At 37.0% G+C, this 27,308-nt stretch overlaps 1 protein-coding gene across 8 annotated transcripts; it reads right to left on the minus strand.

Annotated features, from left to right (window-relative positions):
- Positions 1–7,112: 7,112 nt before the first annotated feature.
- On the minus strand, positions 7,113–26,743 carry LOC18446022 (uncharacterized). 8 transcript variants are annotated; one of them, XM_088856766.1, is made up of 19 exons: positions 26,421–26,743; positions 20,457–25,440; positions 20,124–20,312; positions 19,671–19,785; positions 18,384–19,431; positions 17,567–18,014; positions 16,891–16,944; positions 13,935–16,806; positions 13,131–13,244; positions 12,907–13,037; positions 11,676–11,768; positions 10,762–11,031; positions 9,659–10,016; positions 9,422–9,553; positions 8,701–8,776; positions 8,479–8,613; positions 8,262–8,324; positions 7,968–8,031; positions 7,113–7,765 (listed from the first exon to the last, which is right to left on the minus strand). In XM_088856766.1, the coding sequence occupies exons 1-16, from the start codon at positions 26,624–26,626 to the stop codon at positions 8,514–8,516; spliced, it is 11,190 nt and encodes a 3,729-aa protein (XP_088712892.1). In that variant the 5' UTR covers positions 26,627–26,743; the 3' UTR covers positions 7,113–7,765; positions 7,968–8,031; positions 8,262–8,324; positions 8,479–8,513. The 8 variants fall into 8 exon arrangements, with proteins under 8 accessions (XP_088712892.1, XP_020530250.1, XP_088712893.1 ...); XM_020674591.2 differs by having other exon boundaries at positions 8,262–8,354; XM_088856767.1 differs by having other exon boundaries at positions 8,224–8,354.
- Between the last annotated feature and the right edge of the window lie 565 nt (positions 26,744–27,308).

A 27,308-nucleotide genomic window follows, 5' to 3' on the forward strand; every position in this document is an offset into this window, starting at 1 on the left:
TGTCCAGTAATGTTTCATTTTTCTTTCTTTTTTTTTAACTAATCGTAATGATCTAAAATTTGAAGCGTGTGTTCATCAAATATAGGTGAATCTACGAAAAATATCAAAAAAATATTTTACATGAAAGCAATTAACCAAAATACCCCCGAAAAGTTTCGAGGGTATTTTGATCAATATGTTTTGGCGAATTATTTTTTTTATATTTTATTAGGTGCGCCTCACTAAGATGTACATACATTTTAAATTTCAAGTCATTTTGATTTTTAGAAAAAATAAGAAAAAAGAATAAAAATTAACACACTACAGGGCAACTTTGACCGTGCGATGAAATTTGGATGATGATGAGAGTAAACGAAATCACTGCTCACTTTCGCCTATAGCCATTGGGAAGAGTTTTCATATAGATATATATATATATATATATATATATATATATATATATATATATATATATGGATATTTTAAACTTCACAACCCTGCAAATTACAAAGGTTTTAGATATCTAGATAGAGAGAGTTGTGAATGGTGGATTTTTTAATTTTGCAATCTATTTTTTAAAAAAAGTTACTTTTGTGGGGTAATTTTATAAATATTACTAAAAGACAAAAGGTACTTTTGTCATCTCTATAAGGGGTAAAATTGAAACTTTAACTAAAAGACCAGGGAACTTTATAAATAAAGTTACAGGACACTAACTTCAAAAATGTCATTTTACTTTTGTGAAAATTTCAAATTTTCCCTCACGTAATGGTAAAGTTGCCTATTTAAATAATTTTTTAATAAAAAAATAATAATCGTTTTGATAAATACACCCATCACAACCCCTTCTAATTACAAAGGTTTAAGATAGAGAAAGCTGTGAAGGGTGGATTTATTAATTTTATGGTCTATTTTTTAAAAAGAGTTACTTTTGTGGGGCAATTTTACAAATATTAGTACGAGACAAAAGGTACTTTTATCATCTCGATGAAGGAGTAAAAGTGAAATTTTAACTAAAGAACAAAGGCACTTTACAAATAAAGTTCCAGAACACTAACTTCCAAAATGCCATTGTACTTTTGTGAAAATTTTAAATTTGCTCTTGTTTAATGGTAAACTTGCCTATTTAAATAATTTTTTAATAAAAAAAATAATGATTATTTTGATAAATCCATCAATCACAACCCCTTCTAAGTAAACCTTTGTGTTTCGAGGGGTTGTTAACTCTAAACAACCCAAACCCATATATATATATATATATATAAAGGAAGATACTACAAAACACCTGTAGGCAAAAATGAACAGTGATTTCGTCTACCCTAATCACCATCCAAAGTTCATCACACGGTCACGATTGACCGAGTGTATTTCATTTTTCATTTTTTTCTACAAATTGGAATGACCTGAAATTTAAAACGTGTGTTCATCGAAAATAGGCGAATCCATGAAAAATATTTTACATGAAAAAATTTGACCAAAATACCCCTGAAAAGTTTTGGAGGTATTTTGGTCAATTTTATTATGGCGAATTATTTTTTTTTTATTTTTATTAGATACGCATCACTAAGATATACACATGTTCCAAATTCCAGATCATTCCGATTTATAAAAAAAATAAAAAATAAAATACTACCAAACAATCGTGACCGTGCGAAGAACTTTCGACGGTGATGAAGGTAAACAAAATTACTGTTCATTTTCGCCTATAACAAAAATTAGATTTTTAGGACATAATATAAATCAAGGGAGAAGTTCTGACTCTCGGAAAGAATGAGTACTTAAACAACCATTTACCTCTGCCAAATCAGTCTATGTAGACACAGCCTTCCTTTCAGACATACCTATTTCTGATATTCATGCAAAACTTGACCCAAATAAAATAGCTCCCCTTTATCTTATCAACCATCTAAATCCTTCATATAGAATCAAAACTCGTGAATGGTATGAAGCCATTCTCATAGAAACTGGTTCGGTTTCAATAGTCCATTTCTACCAAGGCACAACTAAAGTATATGCCTACTCCAAATTTCAAATCAAAAAACTACTTTCTTATGATGATTGGGGATGCAATCCCATTCAAGGGAAAAAATTATTAAATCCTGAATTCCAATATAAATATTATAAATATGCTGAATATATCGATGCATGGCACAAAGTATTCTTTTACCAGAATCTCAATAATACTCATTCCTGGTATTTACAATTCAAACTTCCCATCCTTGAAAGATTCCCAAACTGGTTTCGCTATTGGTTCTTACTATGGGGATCACAGACTCAAATTCTACCTGATAAATTTTAGGCATTCCAGACTAAATTTACATAATATAATACTTGTACCGACCTAAAAGATTTCCATCTTTATTTCATGGCAATCTATCAGATACCCTGGATTCTCAAATAGGATTACTCTATTTTTGAAAATAATACGAGCAATTATGAGTATATTCCCAAGCTTGGCAAAACCCTAAAAATCAAATGGTGGGACATCTTCAGTACTGATCCTGCCTCCTTATCCCTGAAACGTATACCCCCTCAAACCAATGTATTAAGCCCACCAGTATATAATACAGTGAGTTTACCCACTTTTTCGGCCTATCTGAAGAAAATGAAGCAATCACACCCTAATGCTACATTAGAAGAAATAAAGCAAAATCTTTTAAAAATATTTGCCCCTGATACTACTGCACCAGCTACATCAGAAGAGACAGTACAATCTGGCAATCCTTTGCTAGACGATTTTAGCCAGAGACCCGATGAGTAGCTCGGCCCGATATCATCTCATCCAAAGACAAGACGTTTTCTCTGCAAATATTCTTTTTGTTCCTTACCTTGCATACGAGATACGACAAGCTACAGCAAATATTCCTCTTTAGCTGATTTGACTAAATTGGAGTCATATCATGCATAGTAAAGATTCCTTCTTCAACCATCAGATGAGACCCCACTATCAAATGCTACGACAAAAATATTCCCCTTACATAAAAAGACAAATATCTGCAACAGTAAATATTCTCTTAAACGATGTGACTAATTTCGGGTCACATCACTCGCCTGACGTGTCTCGTCCTCCTTCGCTGTTGTTCGCACGTACCGCTCACACAGACCACCTAAGATTTGCCATGTCGTCATCCGTCACCATCACCGACATCCAACTATCTTCTGCACCTGCCACGTATCCCTCTTCAGCAGGAATCTTATCCTCGCATTCCTTCATCGTCAAGCAAACGAATATCAGCCACTAGAGTTTCCTTCGTCACCAAGCAATCAATCGCAGCCACATGCTCTCCTCCGACGAACCTCTATAAATACCTACTCTGCCAGAAGAAGCAGGCAGACTGCATCAAGGAAGCAACAAGCCTTATCAAGAAGCAAGCTCTCATAGTTCTTCATATTCTCTCTGCTCTCTCATATTCTCTCTCTCTTCTCTCTCTCTTCTCTCTCTCTTCTCTCTTTCTTCTCACCTTCTTCTTTCATTCTATAGACAGTAGGTTAGGCTTTTACAGTCATTGACACTTGTATACTATCAAAGTCGGTAACTTCTATATGACTTCTTTTTAGAATGTGTGATTGTAATCTATCTTCTTTACCTTCTTATTATCCCTCTGAGTGGAAGAGATTTGCAAGTCTTTGTATTTGTAATCAGTAAGTCATGCAATTTAAGTTTGTTTTTACATTCAAAATTTGCGATTATACTCATACTTCTTGGATTATATTTGATATATCTTGGTTCCCTATTTTAATTATTCTATTTTTTTTTCTCTTCTATGTTACAATTTTACAACAATTAGTCGTACATAACTTTGTAATCTTTTCATATTTATTATAAAAGTAGTAGGGTAGATCTTGCGGCAGAAATGGTATCAAAGCCAACCCTGTTTTAGAGATCTAAAAGTTACTACTAGTTGTTATATCCTAAGAAACTTAATAAATTAATCCATTAGAGAAAGTTGGTCCGAGAATTGAGGTTAGAGACGCTCAGGACACCCAGTCAGTTGACCGTTTAGGCCAAGAGAGCCGCTGAGGTCTAGAAGACGTAAGAGGTAGTCAAAGAGAACTGTCCAGATAACACTCAACCGCAACCTAATAATGGAGAAATTTATGAAGAATCTGACAGATAAAACAACTAGTACAACTAATAGAACTCTAAGGATCAAAAACAAAGAGGAAATTATTATTAATGATATTGAAAACCAAATACAAAATTGGAACATACCTACCAAATACAAAATTGGAACATACCTAAAGTTCCAATATCAGATATTTACAAAAAAGGCACATTCGACCTCAAAATCGGATATGCTATAAAGACAGTAGAAGAAATTCTTTCTGTCACCAGTAATCAAGAAGACTTTCAATTGCTCTCTCAAAAGATATTACAAGTCCATAAAACAAAAAACTATAAATATTTACATATAGGATTAATCCAAATAGTAAAACCCTTGACTCGTTTAGGACTAAATAATTCTATCCTAGTCTGCTTACGCGATACTAGGCATAATAAATTTTCTGATTCACTGCTAGGTATGGTTACTAGTTTATGTAGTGGACCAATATATTTCAACTGTTTTCCAAATTATTTTGTATCTCTTACAGATCCAAATATTTTAAATGTTTTATCTTTAAATCTCAAAACTCAAGGATTTAATATGCTCACACAGACCACCTAAGATTCGCCATGTCGTCATCCGTCACCATCACCGACATCCAGCTATCTTCTGCACCTGCCAGGTATCCCTCTTCAGCAAGAATCTTATCCTCGCATTCCTTCATCGTCAAGCAAACGAATATCAGCCACTAGAGTTTCCTTCGTCACCAAGTAATCAATCGCAGCCACATGCTCTCCTCCGACGAACCTCTATAAGTACCTACTCTGCCAGAAGAAGCAGGCAGATAAAGAATATATCATAAATGATTTTTTATCCCCAGAAAATAAAAATATTAGAGAATGGTATGTAAAAGAGTTTGAACCTAGATTAGTAGAATTATTTCACTCGAGATTTAACAAATAGAGAAAAAAGGGAAACAGAGGAAAATGTTTTTTCGATGGGCTAAGAGACACCCTAGGCCAACACAATATCCCTATTCTTGATTTTGAAATAAATACACTAGAAACTCAATATACAGTATTTAATACTACTGAAGGAAATACAATTAAAGCCATATATATATATATATATATGGTGCAGTTTGCAAACGGATGCATTTGTAGGTGTAGAGGTAAAGATATATATAGGGTGCAGTTTGCATACGAATGCATTTGTAGGTATAGAGGTAAGGTGCACCTTCAAATTTTATCATGGTATATAATTTTGATGTAAAATTTTTTTAGGATTATTTTAAAATCTCTTTTTTTTATCTAATTATAAAATTTTAAATTTCAAAAATGGTTAAAATTAAGTAGATCTATAAACATATGAAGGACGGTGTAGATTATATATTGTAAAATGTACTATTTTTAAATTTTAAAATCTTTTTATTTTTCATAATCATACATCTCGATGTCGAGATGATCAATCAAAGGGTTTTTCAACATTAAAACTACCTTTTTCGATGGATTTTTTTGGGGCATCCGTAGTTTTACATTATAAGGTAGCATCCTTATATAAATTTTTTCCATAAATAGATATATATATATATATATATATATATATATATATATATATATATATATATATATATATATATATATATAAGTCTTTCCAACGCCTATATGCAAAAATAAACAGTGATTTTATATACCCTCATCATCGTCCAAAGTTCATCGCACGGTCACGATTGTCCAGTAGTGTTTCATTTTTCATTTGTTTTCTACAAATTGGAATGATCTGAAATTTGGAGCGTGTATACATCTCAATGAAGCGCACATAATAAAAATATATAAAAAAATAAATCGTGAAAACAAATTGACCAAATACCCCTAAAAAATTTTAGGGGTATTTTGATCAATATTTTTCATGTAAAACATTTTTTTGATATTTTTTGTAGACTCGCCTATATTTGATAAATACATTCAGATAATTCTGATTTGTAGAAAAAAAATTTAAAAATAAAAAACTCTCAAATAATCGTGACCGTACGATAAACTTTAGACGGTGATGAGGTTAAGCGAAATCATTGTTCGTTTTCGCCTATAGGCATTTTGTAGTACCTTCCATATATATATATATATATATATATATATATATATATATATATATAGGTAAACCTTACAACAGTTAACCAGCTATAATGAATAGTATATAGGTGGAATGAGAGATATCAAACCTTCATCATGACGTTCAAAATGTACATTACTATTTTAATTTTAGTTTTTTTTTCTATAAATAAGATTAATATGAAATTTTGGGTGTATATACCTAACACTATTGCACACCACATAAAAATATAAAACTATTATTTTCAATAAATTAAAATGACAAAAATACCCCCATCATTTTTCAAGGGTATTTCGATCATTTTATATTCTGAAAAATATTTTTTATATATTTTTTATTTATACACCCTATTTTTTAGTATACATGTCCAAAATTTCTTTATGATCCATTTTATAAAAAAATAATTAAAATTAAAAAAATGATATATTTTGGATTGTATGATGAAGATCTAACGATTCTCATTCCACCTATAATACTATTCATTATAGCTAGCCAACTATGATATATATATATATATATATATATATATATATATATATATATATATATATATATATTTCTTTTTTTCATTTTTCTTTTTCTTTTCTTTTTTTCAGGCATCTAAAAATCCATAGTTCCATGTGTTTTCGCATCTCTCTCTCTCGTTCTGGAGGAAACTTTTATTAACAGTATTTTTGGGATTTCACATGGATCCCATACGAAATTTGCTTATTCATATTCTATTTGCTAATAAAAAAAAAAAAAGAGAGAGAAGTATTATCTTCTCACAAGGCAACAGAAAATACAAATTAAAAGTTAAAAAATCAATTTTGCTATGGTATGATGGTTAGGAGTTGACAACTGCTGCACCACATCCTCAATTCAAATCTCACTGTTGATCTACCTAAAAAATGGAAAAAATAAAACAAAATAAGAGTCCAATCATTAGAGTGACTACTAACAAGCTATTTTATAAAACCTTTCGATTTTGCACTCAAATTTTCTGCTCAACTTTAAAATCTTCATGAATCACTTAATTTTGTGAATTGAGTGAGTCGCAATCTGCCTAGTATAAGTTTACCAGCGATCATGTCTAAGAGTATTTCTGGAAACTTCTCCCATCAAAATAAAATTCCTTGTGACAAGAACCCCCACCCCCTGCATATTAACAATATTCAATCATCCCAATAAAAACATATATCTAAGAAAAAGAAAAACCTTTCTATATTGCTGCCCAAATAGGCATCGATTTGTAACTTGCCCAGGTTTAGTTGTCATTGCTCATCTCCTACACCACTGCCAGAAAATGGCTTCTTTAAGCTTTACTATGAGGCAAATAAAATAAATCAGGCTTCTCCATCCAAACCAGCATATAAACGCTCGGTGACCTGCTGCAGCTAGTACATGCATTGTTGCTCAAGCTTCTTCTTTAGCTGCAAGACTACAAGCGAAGCCATGCTTTACACCACCATTCGATAAGGTAGAGCATGATGGCCTAGCAATTTGGTGGTGATGGTAGAGCACTGGAGCATGGTGAGAATCGCAATATGTACTCCAAATATGGAGGGATGCCATGCATTGATTGGTGCATTCCCCTCCAAGGCAGTCATGATATGTCTGCCAGCATCGTAAATAGGAAACGCATTCATTCCCTGCTTTGTCAGATCATCCCACTTTTTAGCCAATGCACTCCCATGCATGTTTTTCAATTATGTATGTGTGCATGCGTGTATGTATTTAGCTAGTGCGTGTCTGAGTATATAAAGGTTTCTGAAACTATATCTCAATACAGAGACATGCAGGCAATGACATAGGATCCATGTTGCTAATCTCATACCATGGAAACAATTATACCTTGAAATGAGGAACAATCCCCTTGGTCCTGAGATCCGTGTCGTCTTTTGTAGGGCATAGCAGTCTGCTCAGAACAAAAGGGCATGACATCAAAATAACCTTGAGATACAAAACAGGAAGAAAAAAAGGTGACGGTACATTTTGTAAACTTAGATAATTGGTATGATCCAAGTTCTTTTCCCATAATTTTGATATTTGAGATTCTATACAAATTATACTTTAATTCATACTCCTGAATTGGACGTTAGGGCTATACTTGATTGTTCAAAATATGTGGAGGAGAACTTCTCTTACTTCTTAGATCGCATCTCCGCAAATGTTGCTTGAAGCCCAAACAAAGAGGTTGAAAGCAAAGAGCTGCATAACGATACTTCCGGCCTCAGAACACTACTCAAACACAAAAATTGTAATCACAATACTTTCTTATTATTATAAATCGCATTATGAACAGAAACTTTATTTCAGTAAAACATCATCAACATAATTGTGAAAAGGGTTTGATTTAGGACACCTGAAATAAGCCAAGAACAGTTTCAATTGCTTCCATCATATCCAAGGCGTCCATCCTTCATACATGTTACATAGATTGTCTATGCTAGTAGCTTGCCTGATTAGATGATCCACATGTGCTGCTATGTCCAATTGCCTTTCAAATACCAGGGCAAAATAAAATTAGGTCTATAGCACATCCCAAGAAACTGTTCACCAATGCAACCACAAAGTTAATCACTACCTGTCACCATCAATATCCCGACCATCCAGCTTCATCTCTACTCGTCTCAGAACTGATAATGCATAAGAATTTTTGCCTGATAATAAAAGGGAACACATGTTTAGAAACTTCGCAGGTTTTGTGATTCATAGAAATTTTTGACAAAGTTTTATGTTGGCTGCCTACCTAACACAACCCACCTCCTTCACTCGGGCTTGGGACGTGTTAAGGGAAAGTTTAAGGTCCTCACCCTTCTTAGACAATATTTAGAAACTTTGCAGGTCATCTACACTTATTATTATAAACAAATAGGTGGTCTCCGCTACATGTTTCTAAGATCACAAGTTGCCCTCGTAACCTTTTTTCATCAAGTTAACAATATTATGATAGGTAAAATGTGTAATTGATCACTTTTGAATAACAATGTCTTCTTTGTTGTTTCTAAAGTTGTGAAGGCGTAGGCTAAGTGCAATAAAGTAACAATGAAGGGAAAGTATGCTACAAATGCAGTGGACTATGGTATACTCTCCATTGGGATCATCAGTGTCCATTTTAAGTGCTGGACTGCAAAGAGAGGGAGTAGGACCCACCAGAAAAGAACAACAGTGGGTCCCACTATGCCATGTTCATTCATCACTTCAAAGGACAGGGATGACCTTCATGGACTAAAGTGTTGACAGCCATTGGATTACACTACACTTTCCCACTAAAAAGAAATCAGTATATTGTATAAGAGTCAGACCTCTGGGGACTCGACTGCTAGGATCTGCATTACTCGGCGGATCATCGCTGTTTCCTCCTCGTCCGTTGTCTTGTTCAGTTGTGACAACTTCATTTTTATTGCCCAAAGACTCATAATTGACAGAAATGTCCTCTGCCAAATTATATTCTCGATCAGGCTGGCTGCTCAAAGGTTTCAGTTGAGAATCAGAAGTATTTGGAGGTGAGGTTGATTCAGTTATTGCCAACGAGGAAATACCATCATTTAATGCTTCCATGTACTGTTGGGTTTCTGGTTTCTCACTTGATAAGATTTCATGGACACCACCGATGAATGAAGATGCTGAATTTGAAGGATCTGAAGTCCCCCCAATTGTAGCATTCTCTGTACTGGTAACTCCAGATCTAGGGCTGCTACTATAAATGCTATCTGGTGGTGATACCCACTCATCTTCAGGACAGAAGTCATCATCTACTGTATAACCCGAAGCACCCTCATTTCGAATGAAATTCTTATCCTCGTCAATGGAGAAGATATCATGCCCCCCCAGTTTAGAGCTTGATAATACAATCCCCTGTGACCTTCCATCTTGACTTTCTCCAAGGCCTTCGAGTGCCTGCACAGACCCAGTGTCGAAGAGAATCTTTTTTATTAGATAAGTAACCATCATCCAAGAGATTATGGTATACGAACTAACAAGGACCCAGAAGATGCAACATGTCTTGCTTAATGCAAAAATTGTCAATTGATTTAAACACTTGAAAAGCTATGGAAGCCACAATATTTTGGAAGAACGTGAAAAGTTCTCACCTAAAGCTAAAAAGGACGAGACGAACAGAAAACAAAGGACAAAAAACAAAAGAAGTTTACGAAATGCGAGGCATCAAGAAATACAGTAATGTTTAAGACATAATTATGTTGATGAATACAGCTGTTCAGAAAAAAAAAAAAAAAAGCAACTGCATCTAATCAAATCTAAGCAGAAGGGGAAAATGTATAGAAGAAATAGCGAATTTCATACCAATAATCCTCATGCTATCAAATTGCCCTTAATTAACTGAAAGAGAAGATATTTATGGAAAATAAACCCAGTAATTCTCAGGTTTAAGGAAATTTTCCCTAGAAATCATCCTCGTGCTATCAATGTGCCCTTAATTAACTGAAAGAGAAGATATTTATGGAAAATAAACCCAGTAATTCTCAGGTTTTAAGGAAATTTCCCCTAGAACTTTGAAATGTGCAGTAATGACATTGCCTTTCAGAACATATTGGAAATCAATTCAGGTCAGAGAATAGATCTAAGTCAGAGCCAAGTTTATCATCAGATAATTCAACAACATTTCTGATGGAAGTGGAACTACCTTGTGGAGGTTGCCTGCATGAAGACTAGCACTGCGAGCTAAATTGGTCACCAGTATGAGAAGCTCCTTCACAGAGTGCAAAAGTGATGGCACCAACGATCTCAGAGGTTGGCAAGACTCCCTAAGCTTTAAGCAGTAAGTTTGATATAACGCTTGGCCCTGAACCAAAGGTAATTCCAGCTTGCTTTCCCTCTCTCTGGAAATCACATTGGCCATTGCAGCCACATCTGACACTAACATTGATTCAAGAGGAAGCAAGATAGAATTTGCCTGCATAAAAAACAGTTAGTCCCACAGTGTATTTGCAATTTGGTTAGTTTCGGTAAATGAAGTATGCAGAAATGGCATTCTAAGAAATTAATAGATTCACATGAAAAGAACATGAGCAATTTCTAGAGAACTTCCTAGAATACAGAATTACTCAATTAAACTTCTGAAGTCACTCAGAGCCCATCTATATATGGTTTCAAACCTACTAAGTATACATAATATTAAAAACACAATGCTTGAATATACTAAAACATTGAGTAGTAAATTACCATCAGAATTTCTGCTACAATAGAAAACAGGAGCAGCAACCAAAGCATCTAACACAAATATTTTCCTGGAGCATCCAGTTTGCCATACAAACATTGTGCCAATGTACAATTTCCTAACACTATGGTTCCATATTAAATTTAAAGCAAGGCAGGATAGGCATTTAAGTCTGGTAATATCAAAAAACAAAAAGAATGTATTGATTCTTCAACTGAAATGCTGATGTAACCCATATATATCCTAGATTTAACATTGTACAAAAATCAACTCGTAAGAAAATATTATGAAAAATTAGAATCCAGATCTCTAAAATATAAGGAAAATGAGTTTTAAGTTCAAACAAGCACAAAAAGAAGTCTCACAATACAATGCGGTACCTTTGTAAGGTCTACCATAAGGGCTTTGTGAACTGTTGCAGCTTCCTTTCCCAAGCCATAAATATCAGGTATCCCGTCAGTTATTGCAAGAACCTGTGAGCAATTAAGGTATCAACTAAGCAAAAACTACCATTGCTCCCAATCAATTCCAGGAAAGATTGATACATTCATAATGTAATTTGATATAACAATAAAGGTTGCACAAAGTATCTAGAATAAATGTTAAGAACATAATGATTTCTCTGGAAATGGAAATTCAGGAAGCCCCAAATAGAAGAAGAGGACATCCAGAAACTTTAAACACTTAAGCAACATGACCCACCAGGCCATTGTATGACAGAATAATAATCTCATGAAAGGAGTATTAAGGTTCTTTATTTTTTAAAATGTGATGTTCTTTCCAACGTTTTGATGTCCATCTTTTTTACTTCTTACTTTTCAGTATCACAAACAACTGAACCAAAGTCTTGTTAGACTGTTTTCAGGTTCCATTTCGAGAATCTAAGTTTTGCAGCTTTTACAGCATTTAATGTTAAAAGTACTTATTCTATGATTTTGTGCGAGTCCCTAAAATTATTTGTCTTTCCATTGACCATCTTTTGATAATCATATTATTACCACCAGTATTTAATTACTCAGGTGAGTCTACTCGGACTCACCCGATTTACTATGCCATGGCAGGCTGCCCAGCCCGAAACCCCCCAAAGTCAGGGGCTATATAATTAATATTTAACTGTATTATATTTCATTAATAATTGATTTAATCTTTGATTAAAGCAATTATGATTTATATATATTTAATTTTATAATTTTTATATGTTTTTATTTTAATGATTTTTCTCTTCTTTTTTTGAAAATATGATTTTTAACCAGTTTTCTATTTTTCATTTTTTGAAAACTTTTTTCTCATCTTCTATATGTTACTAATGTTGTTTTTGGGTGGGTGGCTTTTATTTTTTAGTTTTTTTCAGATGGGTGACAAAGTGGTGGTTGGGTTTAGGTCATTAAGGCTGCTTAGCGCGGAATCAGGCAAGTCAACATAATTTGGCCCAGCCACGGGCCAATTTATTGTGCCAAGACAAGTAGTCAAACACTGATTACCATGCATGGTTTATTGAAAGATACCTTTTTATTCAAAAGGCGCTGTGATCATTTCAATTAAGCCATGGTCATCCACTATATTTATACCTTAATACAGCCGGTTATATTAATGAAAGTCACAAATTCAGACCTCTTCTAACATGGAACCACATTCAGTGGTCAAAGCAGTATGACCGCGTGTCACCCGACCAAAGGAAGACAGTGCCCCACCGGCTTCATAGGTAGAATCTCGCATGGAAGTAAGCACACCTTGTATATCACCTGAAATAAGTACCTTGAATCAAGCCTGTTTTCCAAACCTCAAGTAAAAGCAAGGCAGATAATATATACACAAACTTTAAGAAAAAGATTGACCTGAAGCAGATTTTGCCTTCACTAATGCAATAGAAAGTTCATTGGTTGCAGAAAACAGGCCACTAGTAGCAGCTTCCATGCTACTTTGTGCTAGCTTCCAATCATGCTCAGCACCTACACATTCAGACAAGAAAACCTGTTAACTTATGGCACTTTGGATCAATGTTAAAATACTCAGCTCGGGCTCGGACTTGAACCCTGCCATCCGAGTAACTCAAGTGAGTCCAAGTGGACTGGGCGGAGCCAGAGTCCTGCCAGAGCCCAAAAACTGGGCAAAAAAAGGTACAAAAATTTGTTTAAAATAATTAAAAAATAGTTAAAAGAAAAAGAAGTTGTAAACATCACTAAAAGTTTATAAAAGGTGTAAAAATTATGTAGCAATAGATCTTGAAGAAAATCAATTTATGAGCTTGAAGCAATATAGACAAATACAAAAAAGGAGTAAAATTACAAAATTAGAGCATATAACAAGAAAAATTAACAGATCATCATAAAAGACACAAAAATTATATAGAAACATATTTATACATCATTGGTATTAGTGATGATCATTATCATCATCTGAGCCTTATCCCAACTATTTTGGGACGGATACATATTAATGATATAATAACAAAATTTGTTTATTTTTAGGGGATTTTAACAACCCGAATTTGCCTCAAAAACTCACCTCGGTATATGCCGAGTCCGAGTCGACTCGGCTGAATTTTGAAACACTGCTGTGAATCATCTCATTATTATGCCTAACATGAACCAAACATGAAATCTTTCATAAACAGCTTGATCGTAGTCTAATGTACTCACGTGTGAAAGAATGGAAAGTAATATCCAATCTTGTTAAAGCATTAAAGTAAACTTGCTGCCACACTCTTCCATCATCAGGAGCTCTCCCAGCAGATGCCTCCCCCGGAATCCTGAAGTGGCCATCTCTGGAAGCTTCAAACTCCAACAAGGATGAGCATATCTTGATAATACCTGAAGCCTGTTCTCGAGCTGCCCATAAGAGCTGTTTACGTGTAATCAAGTGATCATGGAATTCAGAAGGAATTCCTGAGACTTTAGTGGAGCCAATACCAGTGCCACTACTAGAACTTGGGCCCCCACAAGCCCATCCCATGGCTCTCTCAAGTGGTTCTTCTGCTGACCCAGCAGTTCTCTCACATGCTTGCAAAGAATCAGTAGCCCTAGCTAATGAGGACATACCAACTTGGATGTCTTCCAATATTTTGTGTCTTTTGAGTTCAAGAATCATGGGTGATAAAGAATTATCATCAAGAAAACCTGAAAGTATGAGCCTAGTTTCTTGTACATAAGGTAACCCAAGGTCATGCAGCCACTCTAATTGAACGGCTTCTAGGCATGCCTTCTGAAGATTTAGGGAGAGTTCTCTTAGCCGCCTTTTCATTAGAGAAACAGCTGCCTTCGCTGCCCTAGCTGTCTCATGGGCATTACAATACTCCTCAAACATAGCATGTGCCCTTTTCACTGTTCCAATCTCTCTCCTTGGTTGATTTGGTCCAACATCTTTGGTCTCTGGAATAGTGAGTTGCAGGTACTCGCTTTCTTTGTCCAATGTATCCAAGAGCACTGGTACAACCCTTTCTCTTAAGTAGCAGTCTAAGTGAGCTTGGAGCTTAAGTTCAAGCTTTTTCTTTTGGGCACTATACAACTGATCAAACCCTAAATTATGATCAGCAGATGCAGTTAAGTCATGAATACATGAATCAAAGAAAGAGTCAATGATGCCGATTCTCCAGACAAAAAAGGAATGCTCTTTCAATAGGTGCACATCCTTCCAGATTAAATCAGTTAAAGAATATCCAGACCGAACAAGCTCTGCCTGGCTCAGTGGTTTTGTTTTTGAGTAAGACTCTCCAGTACCAAATGATGAGAGCATTCGATCAATTGATTCTAGTTCAGAAAAGGAATTAGCCAATGCAGCCAGAAGAATATTGCTTCTCATCACATGCATATCACCACCTTGTTCAAAATTTGTAAGTGATGAGAAACGCTTTTCTGACAAATTCAATGAATTTCTGAGTTGGGTTTCCCTCCTTGTGAGGGAAGAAGCATGCGCATCTTTCTGGTTCCATGTCTGATGGAGTTGGTCCAATTGCGCTCTGCAAGCCTCCTCTTGAGTGGCAAGCTCTTCTGCCTCTTCCCAAGAGAGATTATCTCTACCCTTCACAGCTGCCTCTTCAAGTGCCAATTGCTGCTCTGTAATCAATCCAACTTTTACAAAGTAGTTCTCTTCCAGGTCCATTAATGACATTTTCTCCAACTCAACTTCAATGAGCTGCTCCACTGCCGTATCAACAGAACCACGAATCTGTGATAGGAAACCAAAAGCATCCATTACTGCTGTATCATAAGAAATGACTGACCTTATTAAATCTGGAAGAACTGAGTCAATCATCTGGTCGATCAAGCTCCTACAAGCAAGTATGCTAGTTCGGAAACCAGAAGCCCAATTTCCATCTAGTGGATAGTCAAAGCCTCTTCTAGGAAATTTCAAGCCACTGAAATGCTGGACTTCATTCACAACCCCAGCAACAAGTACACACTTTTCAATTTGCTCTTCTAACTCAGAGAAACTAATTTTTGAATTATGGTGCAACCCATCTTCCCCGGACACTATGAAAGGTCTTTCAGTAATAGTACTCGGGAGCCCCAACAGTTTCTCTTTGACCTCAATATACATCTCTCTTGCTGCAATGTGTAAAACAGACAACACCTTCGCCCTCTTCTCTTCAATCTCCACAGCTACCATTTGGGGATCTTTTGTCTCATCATTATGTTTGCTTTGAACTAAAACCAGACCAGAGACATCCTCATCTCTCCTCAATTGATTTGTGGGTGGCATGTACTTAGTGAAAGCAGATAAAAGCCGGTCCTTAGACTTTGTTTCAGTCTCTGATTCAATAGATTCCTCAAGTTCAGAACACTCCTCCCGAACTTTCTTTATTTCTTTTACATATTTGTCCATTTTAATACAGATAGCTTCATATCTCTGATGAACAGAAGAATCAAAAGTACTATCCCCTTTAGCCTTCGCAATAAGATCAGCAGCCTGCCTCCTGGTTAGAGCAAGAACATCAGATGAAAGGTTATTCACTGATACTTGCAATAGCTGTGCCCAACTATGCACCTTACTGGTTGTGACATAATTTAATGGGAGTATTCTCTGTAATGCCACAGCATAGGCCTGAAGTGAATTCACTGCACAATGAAACCCATCATCCCATTCTGCTGAAAGTTGTGCAATTTCCCCGTCTATTTCACTGCAGTGTGCTAGGGTTGGCTCAGGAACAACTGTTAATGGAACCCCAGCCACTTGGACTGCAGATATAAGAGATAAAGCCTCACCTGAGCTACTAAGTCTCAAGCTTTCCTGAAGATCAGGAATAGAACCACTTCGTAGTGCATCGATAACTCGCCCATGGTGGTCAACCCACAAACCTGCTTCTTGGGCATTCTCGGCTGCCACTGCTTTTGCTTGGGCAAACTCCCGAGCTTGCACCTCAAAAGTGGCACGTGTTTTCTCAGTGTTGCAAGTTGCTTCTGCAACAACTGACTTTGCAGAAGCCTCATGTAAAAGAAGACTTGATCTCTCTTGATCTGCATGATAAAAGAATGCTGATGCAATTTCATACTTGTTGATCACTTCAGCGAACCTCTGGTAGAAAAAGAAAACTTATTATCAGTCATTACCTTCATATCAAACAAGAAATGAGGCAATATCAACCAGTTTACTCCATACCTCTAAAGCAGATTCAGCTGCAGGTATAGTAGCAAGCAACAGGTCATGATGTTCCTGCATAAATCAACTAATAAAGTAAATCTAAAAGTATAATATGTCAAATCAAAATGGCTTTGGCAATGAAAAAAAAAATCAGGTGAAAATCTCAACATAAAACAAAATAGGTGGTCCTAACTCTCTTAGCAAATCAGGCAATATTATGTGGCCCTTCATATAAATACATCCAGATAGTATGCTACAAAAAATAGAGCAAATAAAGAGAGAAATTCCAGAATAGTCAAACATGTAAATGAGGCAGTAATAATGCCCATAATCTAGTTTAGCTTCATATTGACCATTCAAGTTTAATATGAAACTAAAAGCATGTTGTGTGTAATGCATTAAATTCTCGTGACAGAAGTTATAGCTTTCAGACCTCAAGTGCCCTTTCGCCTATATTTCTGCTTTTCTTCAGGTCATTGCGAGGTAAGCTCTTTTACAAATCCAAGAAAGGATAACATAGCAATAAGAACTCAAAAACATCAAAAAGAACAAATGTCATGCCCTTTTTGCATGAGTTCATATCTAATCAGAAAACATACTGAAATAGCAAAAACCAGTGCCAATATTCCTAAAACAGTATCCATCTTCTAAATATTTGCTCAGAACTGTAGAACTATTTCATAAAAAGAAATACCTGCAAAGGAACACGTATTTCTTGTACTCGAGAAGCAAATAAACTTAAACTAACTGCCAATTCCATTCCCTTTCTTTCTTCACCACCGATGGTTGCCTCATCATGGCCATCGCCACGTGTCCATTCTACCAGAGGATCCCATACAAAAACCTCCAGTAACATTAATATAATGTCTTTATTCTTCCTCAGAACACCAATAACTGACTCACAGTTTGCTCTAAATGTGCCCTCAATTCCTGTCAGACCTAAAGCTGCTTCCATGGTCTGGGTGAGGCGGAAAGGAACAATCTCAGGTATCTTCAGTCGCTGTCCTTTATCGAAGCATACATTGTAATCAATATGGACAACATCCCCAGTGCTGAAATCCATAAGAATATTATCTAAGTGTCTATCTCCAAGGCCCAATATGTGCCCCACCATGCTCATGGCTGCTACACTGCCAGAAAATCTGGAAAAAAGACATTTGTGCATGCATTTGCACTCATGACATCAGATCATCATGCCAAATTGCACAACAATTATGGGATAATAGACATCATTTATATACTAAAAACTGGCATAGAAAATAGGCCCTGTTATCCTATATGCTACTATTTCAGTGCCAAAGCCCCAAGAAAAACCATAGACAAATGCTAAAGAATCCCCTGAAGTGTTATTTTTCTAAGAATGGTTACAAAGAGGAAATATTAGCCAGTAGATACAAAAGCAGAAGTAGAACCTACAAATGCATCAATTAGTCTGAATAAAAAAAGGAGGAGACAAAACTACCATGCTATTAGCAATATTGAGAAGAAGCATTTAGCTAAAACATGCATACCTCTTTAGCTTTGAGCTGAAAGCTTTGAAACCTTCACTAGCACACCATATTTCACGGTAAAGAAGTTGTCTAGGAGTCTCTTTCATGAGGTCCACCAGAACCTTTCTTTTGACTTCATGAGGCCAATCCCTTCGTGAGATAACCCTCCTTATGCCCTTCTCTTTAAGTGCAGGTATAATCTTACCGTAAAACATGTCACTAGGCCTCGGAACAGGTGGAATAGTGTTGCCCAGGTTACTACTATTTGCCATCTGTGCAAGCTGAATACGACTTTGCCAAGATTTGAAGACACTGTATATACTAACCACATCATCAACCCACTGAATAAGACCAGCCCTACCACTTATAGGAGTCACAGAATAATAACGTACAGCAAGTAAACGTGCACGAATATTACTGCCAGATGACAAAAACCCATTAATAGCTTGCAATAACTGCATAATTCTTGCATCAAGACGGAGGTCTTCTCGGCCCTTTAGAAGATAGGTATACTTTTGACCATCAGAGCCTATAAGTCCCAACTTCTTAGGCTTTGTCTTTGTCGACAAGATAGTCACTTGCTCGCAAAAAGAAGATATAGTAACAATGCCATGGAGCTCTGCTCTTTGATCACCATCAGAACCATATAATGATATTTGTTTCTCAAGACCAGGCATAGGCACGTTGGAAGATGAGAGATGTGCCAACTGGGGAGCAGCATCAGATAAAGATAATGACGATCTTTTTTGGTGGGTTGCTAAGGATGCTGCAATAGCATCAAATGGCCTCCATACATCTCCAAGTGCAGCTGTAGATATGGGGGGTCTTTTAAAAGTTGCAATGGCAGATTTAAGCTGTTCCCCATACTCCTTTTGAAACCAGACTTCATGAGGAGTATCTGGTGTACGAGAAGTAGAAGCTAGACGACGCTCTACAGCGACAATGACAGGTGCCATCATAGCTGAGTATTTGGCAGCATTTATCTTGGCCTTTTCACTTACACTGAGAGTAGCATTCTCGGCCACTCGTGCCGCCTCCTCTTTAAGAAGGCTGACACGTCGTATGACATCTGAATAGTAACAAAAACCACATAACATCATTGCACCACAAGATATCATCTCAGTTTAGCACTAGCTATATATTTGTACAAATTCCCATACCTCAAAGAGCTCTCTCCATTTTAGAGCAAATTGAGCAAGTAAAGAGACAGCTAAAGAAAACAACACTCCAAAAAAATATTTCACAATTTAAAATCAGACATTTTAAACCGTAAGAGGCCTTGACATGTCTAAAGACACAAGACTTTACCAGTATGAAGATCCTGAAGCGTACTGAGCCACTGCTCCTCCCAAAGAACTGTAAGCATCCCGAGTCCATTTATCACCATTTGAACATCTTTCACTAGTTCTGGATGGAGCTTATCCTGCATGTATAAAGACAGAATGAGACACTCTAAAGTTAAAAAACGGTAATTTAGCGAAACATTCATGAATGAAAAATAACAATAAACAATTCATATGAATGTCAAAGGCAAATTCAAAGAACAAGAGGATATTTGTATACACCACAAAGCTACAAAGAAAAAAGATTAGAAAGAAAAATACTGTTGATGATGAGCTTATGGTTGAAACTATCTTATCTGGCCATTGATGTCCTATTAGGACTCCACAGTTTGCTCACAGGAATGAAAAAGACAGCTTTGTTAATTTGTTTAGATGAAAAACCAGCAGAGAGCAAGTTCATGATGAACTATCACATTACCAAACAGCCCAATATGCGTTGAAGTTCCTCAGATGGTTCCCCTTCATAGGCATTTATATCAACAAGAGTAGGATACACTATAGACCAGGGAGTGAGTTTGGCTAGTGTCATCAATAAACCCTCTAGCTGTTTCCGAACCACTTGCTCTGGGTGAGAAGAAAGACGAGCAAACAGTTGAGGTGTAATTTCCTGAAAAAGAAGGATTAAAACTTTTATTTAATCATTCAATGATCAGGATTTCAAACACAATTTAAAACTAATAATAGCAAATAAAAAAAATTACACAATTTTTAAAAAAAAATAGGAAACAAAAGAAAATTAACTTGTGGCAACCTGCCATGGGAGTGGAGGAACAGTGGCAAGACCATGTTCCAGCATGTCTCTTAACTCCACTCCATAGTTCAGAAGAACATGTAGAACATATAATGTCGCTCTAAGACAGCAGCTCTCTTGCTTTTGCTTTGTTAAATCAAGATGGAGACCATCAGAGTAACCATCTTCATGAAATTTAGAAGTGGAATGAGAAAGATATTGCAAATAACCATGAGCAGCATGACCAAACAGTAAAACCTTTCTTCTCCTCACAGAAAAAAAAATATTGACCAATTCACGCACTGAGGATAAAACATAAGAATGTTCTATGCCAATATTTGCAGTAAGGAAAGCTTGCTGCAACTGAGAAGAAAGCATTGAAGGAAGACTTTCACAAGAAATGCTTTCACTTCCAGGTGCTCCAGCTGCAGTTTGAATCAAATGTATTGCTTTCTGAACCAAACCTTTTACATCCTTCCCATTCTCCAAAGGAGGTTCAGTATCTGCCCAAACAATCACTTCCTCATCAACTATATTAGTTTCTTTTCGAACCCGGCTACTGAGGAGAAGGTTTCTTACAATAGCATTCACTTTTGTGACCTCTTCTTCAGTCAATCCAGATTGGTCCAAGGAAATTTCAGGAAGAAGAGTTGGCAACAGAGTGCATGATTCAAGAACCCTATCATCAGCAGATAGATACTTTTTAGCTCGATTATAACACCAAGAGGCATAAGAGAGCCAAGATTTACCCATTGTGGGACAAAGAATAGATGACAATTTTGTAGCAGCACCAGCAATATCTTCAAGAAACAAACTCGAATTTGTATCTGAAAGTCCAGTACCTTCGGAATCTGAAATACCAGTAACCCTGAAACTTTGATAATCTTCTCGTATCTTAAGGTAAATATTTTCCCAATTTATTTTGGGATCCTTTTCAAGCAACCAAGATGAAAGTTTCAAACATGCCTTGGCTTTCATAACATTGTTAGAGTCAGAAACCACATTCCCAGGAGAGAGAATATAAGGGCACAACAATGACCAGAGACTTCTCACAGCATCCTCATATTTCTCCTCAGCATTCATAAGTAGAATACGTTCATATTGCAAATTTGTGATGAACAGACCTTCCAATGCACCATTGGCATCTACTGAGAGATTACTCGTCAGGTTTTCCAGTAGACGGTGTGCCAACATAAAATTCCTCTGCTTTCGAGCTAAAGTAATCAATTGCTGGAAAAGCTTCAGGGTCAATTCTGAGTTAGGGGACACAGAACGAAAAACCCGCAAAATCTTTATCCATAAACTGCAATCTTCATAAACTTTGTTAATTGGGTAGTGCACAACTTGATATAACGAGCTCATCATTGCTGGAAGTTGCTTAGGATTTGATCCAATTGGGATGCTCAGATGCTTGCAACCCTCTTCAAATGCATAAATGCAGTGGAGTTGCACTGCATAGCCCACTGCTTCAGGTAACCCATCTAACGAAAGAACCGACAAAGGCTCGTCCAACATTAGCTTAGCCTTCTCAATCTCCTCTGCCATTTTAACCTCATTCACATCTTTATAGAGCATGGCTTGAAGAAGCAATTGTTCACTTCTATGTAATGCCTGTTTGGGATCAACTGTGAGTTCATTGCTACTTTTAGGAGTCAGATCGAGGTAGCTCCATGACCCATGTATGTCTCCCTCATCAAAACGAGACAATGCATGAATAGCATTGATTTCATTACCAGCAGTTGTTAGGGCACCACAGTACCCTTTACCAGCATGCCTGGCACGAAGTGCTTGGAGTTCCATCAACCACGCTTCTAAAGACTTCCAATCAGACAGTGCAGTAAAGCACTCTAGGGCTCGTGCAATTATAAATTGTACACCATCGGAACCCATGGAACTGAGGGCCTCTTCAGACTGAAGTAGAACTGAAAAGTGAGCAGCTGCCTTCTCATATTGGCCATGAGCTTGGTATATAAGCCCTGTTATCCATGAAAATGGTCCAAAACTTCCTGTTGGCCCTGATCCATGTTGGGTATCATCCAAAAGCACAGAAAAAAATGTAGCCACTGCCCATTTTTGCAGGCCAGCCAATGCATCTGGTTCTCGACACCGACACATTGAAAGGGCCAAATGTCTCAGGACCCTCAGAACATCACCTCCAATCTTAGCCCTAAGAGAATGTAAAATCTCGGTCAGTTGTGCCCTTGGTTTGTCCTTTAATGATGAGACCACCACATTTCGGAGATCCAGCAAACGAGATGAACTGTAATGAAGGACAGCAGAATGACACTGTAATGCCAATCCTGCATTCATCATCGGCTCACACATCCGAGAAAACCACTCCTCACAAACCTTTTTGTTTGCACGAAAGAACAATTCGCTCTGAAGACTTGCAGAAGGCATGACATAAGATCCCTCATAAGCATTGTAAGTGTTTTTCTTTAACGCCTCCACAAAGTCTAGCAAAAGCCTCATGGGTAACAAATGCACAGTTGGGGAACCAATGATAATGCCACCTTCACCTGGCTCAGTGTCAAGTTTCAAATTATGGGCTATGTCCAAGAGCATTCGCTCAAGAGCTGCAAAGGTTTGGGTTGGTCCACCAAGGTGGGTTCGAAGACGAACAGTTATGCAATGTCTAGCTGCTTCATGTATAGACCACCAAGCAGCTGCAAGACAATTCGCCAAACAAATCTTTTCAAGCATCTTCGACTCCAGTTTTACATTCATCAATATGCCATCATGACCAAGCTTTCCACTATCTTCTAGTTGGCCTGAAAATGAGTCCTTTGAACTTTTCAGGGAGCTAAAGAGAAGGCGCAGTATCCAATTAGAGAGTGGGACTTTCCATCTCTGACATACGTAACTCAAAATGGTAACAAATTGTTGAGACGTGAGTTGATGAGGAAGTTGCTTGAGTGCAAAGATTAGTTTCCAGTGCCAGTGACATCTGCTCCGCAATCTAAAGTTAGAAGGAGCAGGACTGAATGAGTTCCTGACTTTATCCTCTAAACAACCACACGTATAAATTGCCATAGGGAGAAACAGAGAAATTACTCGAAGAAAAGCCGTTTTTGTATCAATATTTGGGTCCCCGAGCTTTTCAAGAGCAAGTTCTGCAACAGAGTAGAAGCATTCAGGAGAGATGAGACGTGCTTGAAGGAGAAGTTCCAAGATAGATGCCACCTGAGATCTCACTTTAACCTCTCTATCTGATGCTGCATCCAAAATTGAGGAAAGAAAGTCACTGCCTATGCTAGCTTGCCAAGAAGCTTTGTAAAAGGAATCAGTTTGATTAAACGAAGGATTCATATTAGCATCTGATAAGACTGCCATGACAGCCCCACAAAAGCTTCTGAGCCACTCAAAGGCTTCCAATTTGACTGTTAGAGGGGACATAGAATGGAGAGCTCTAACGATGTAACCAGAATATTTTCTCAGATACCCAACAATCTCAAAAGAGATTTCTTTTTTGAAAGTCACCACAGAATGAAAATCACTGCCAATTTCATTAGAAGTTCCAGTCTTTCTAGATTGTTGATTAAGAGTATGTTTGCTCAAAAATTCAACTTCACTAAGCTTCCTCAACACGCTCAAAGTATGGACTTGAAGGTCCAAGAAACTTTGGAATGGCGCCCTAAAAGGATCCAACTTTTCAAATATAAATGATGCCAATTTCACTGATCTCTCATGTTTGGATCTCACAACTTCCACTTGGCTCAGCAAACCCCCTGGAGCATTCAAACAAACAGAACTTAATAATATTTTTAAATCAAATTTTATCAATGCCAATAGCTCAAGTTCTGAATAACCATGAATGAACTGATCACAGCAATTCAGGTTCTTTTCAAGCACACTCTGTAACAGGTTGAGCTCTTCCATTAAAGAGGCAAGGGCCTGATCAACAACCCCCCTACAGCCATGCTGAAGAAGCAAAAGATAAGTGGCAGCTATAATTCCAGTCACAAGATGGCTTGGGTGCAAACGAAGCCTAGATAAAGGTGAATCGAAACAAAGTAATTTTTTAACAGCTGAAGGAGGAAGGCAGAGCTTTTGCAAAGACATTAGCTGCAAATTTGCTTTGAGAACACCATGAACCTGAAACAAAGGTACCTTGTGAAATTCCTCTGAATGCCCATTGTTCTCCCTCAAGTTCTGAAATAGGATATCAACAACGAGGATATAAAAGTTCGAAAATCTCTCTCGCAATATATCAGCTAATAACATCAAGCACCTACAAGACTCTTTAACCCATTTTGACCATCCGAATTTCTCACCCATCATTGAAAGGCATGACAATAACTGAGGACTCATGCTTTGAAGGGGTTCGCAAATTTTCGCAAGCAAATTCATTTCTAACATACCACTAGCTGTGGCCTGCAACACAGTTAAGAAACAAGATAGCAGAGCAAGCAGTCTACGAAACTGTTGAGGTGTAACGGGTGTGCCATCCAACAGAACAACTTCCATGTCACCCAAAAACTTTGCCAATAAACCCAATGAAAACTGTGAATTAACCGACCAATGCTTCTGAAACTGTAAGAAAGTACCCATTATTATACATCTATCTGATTCCGACAGGTCAGGTACCAAAGCCCATCCAAGAAGAAGGTCCACAATGTCTATGAAATGCGACTGAAAACTCCGGCTAAACTTCACAGAAACAATAGTTAGAAGGCCCAAAAGTTTACGAAGAAGATTCAAGGAGGTTCTTTCATCCTCAAGTAGTTCTTGGCATGCTTTAAGAGTAGGGAGAACATAGAGCTCAATTCCACCGGCCTCACCAGAGCCAAAGAATTCAAGGAGCCCTTCGAATGCCAGTTCAGCTGCTGCTCCATTATCAATGCTAATATCTCTAAATTGGGGTAAGGCCCATGCCATGAATCGTTCAGCAAGACCCCCACTAACGGTAGGAGACTGTAACCCATTTGATGACATTTGGGGGGAGCAAACCACTGAACACAGAGAACCATAAGCAGTGACTGCTGCCCTCCTCACTGAGTATGATCTGAAGGAAAGGGCCAATAATAACATGTATAAAATTTGGAAAGGAGGAGATCAAGCAGGAAAAGGAAGTTGCCTAACTGATAAGAAAGCTAGTTATTTACAGAAAGAAATAGTATGCAAAAGAGCTAAGTTCTGTTGTAAAATGCTTCATTAGCTAATATTCTGATTACCAACATGCACATATGATGCAGTCAATATGATCACATAGAACTAAGCCATGTTCAGTTAATTTGAGATTACTCATGTGTTTTTAAATGTTTTAATCAACACATGTTTAATCAGTATGTCCATGCGTATTTCATGTAGCAGCTCTAGTCCCTCATTTCCACCAATAAGAATTGATAATTCTCTCAAATTTAACATCATCAAGAAACACATACTCTCCGGGTAGGGGTGAGTATGATTCATTCAGATATGTGCTTTGTGGTGTCGAAGTACAACCATTCAGAAATTTCGACAATCACAAGGACCTTACCCAACAAATTATATATATCTATATATATATATATATATATATGGACAGTCAAGGGCGTTTGTGTGTATAATACATCTAACAAAGTTTTTCTTTTTTTCCTTCTTTTTTTTTTATAATTGAATCAAACAGGGATTTCATAATGATCTCACCAGAAAATATTGCACATTTATAAAATAAAAACCTAAATAATAATAGAATATGGGCTTCATTCACTCTCAAATATGAAGTAAACAATCTACCTCTATTTTGAATGCTTATGAGCACTATTAATTCGCACAAAACCACATACAAACCCCAGAAATAAAGAAATTAGGAAGAAAAAATAAATCCTGAGCAACTCCTGTGAAACCACATCCCTAACCGAAAACTCAACCAGGAAAGCCACAAAATTCAATAGATACAATCAATTTTAATCCAAATTCACAGCTCGAGCAACAAAAGAGGAACCCCAGTACCGGAGACTGGTTTGAAATAACAAAAGAAACAGGAATTGAGCAGTGACTCACTTATCTGAGAGTAGTTGAGAGAGACCCTGAGAAAGGAAGGAAGAAGATCGGGCGACAAGTAAGAGATTATGAGGGTGAATAATCGCATGGTGAAGAGAATTTATAGCAGAGATACGAGAATCGTCAGAATCAGAGGATTCATCCTCTGGAAGACCTGCTGCTAGCAGCGCAGCTAACTGTTGCTGTTGATGGTGGAGCCCCTGCATCTCACACCATCTCTCTCTCTAATTTCTGCCGCTTTTTTCCCTTCCTTTTTGAATTGGGCTTCTCTTCACTCTCTCAACTCTTGACAAACACCGTTGATATTTTTCACACGATTTAACAAGTTCAGAACATATATACGCCAACGTTTTTATGATTAGGGGTGGCAATGGACCCGGCCCGGGACCACCGGGTATACCTTACACGGTTCGGGTATGGGTTTAGCATTTGGATCCGGCGGGTTGGATACGGGTCCAAAACTTGGACCCAGGTCTGACTCGTACCCGACTTGTACTAGAGATAAAATATTTTACTTTAAACTCTATTCATTTGGATGTATTAAGGATCGAATATAATTAAAACCAGTAGTCATCTGTAGCTATTAAATGACAAATCACATGACTTGAAATTTAATAGTGTTAGTGAATGTGACCTTGTTACCAATAATACAGGTATATGATGATAAAAAAATGGGCAAAAAAAAGAAAAAAAAGCTCATAGTGATGGTGACAATGGACCCGAGACCCGATGGGGTAGACCCAAGACCAGATTGGGTACAGGTATGGGTCCAATTTTTTTATCCGATAAGTCAAGTATAGGTCCAAAACCTAGATTTGAATCTATTCGGGTCTGGATCCGGGTCCAGCCAGGTGACCCATTGCCACCCCTATTTTGTGTTTCCCTGCT

This window comes from Amborella trichopoda, chromosome 13 (assembly GCF_054954075.1).
Source record: "Amborella trichopoda isolate Santa Cruz 75 chromosome 13, AtrichopodaSantaCruz75HAP2 v2.0, whole genome shotgun sequence".
NCBI classification, from domain to species: domain Eukaryota; kingdom Viridiplantae; phylum Streptophyta; class Magnoliopsida; order Amborellales; family Amborellaceae; genus Amborella; species Amborella trichopoda.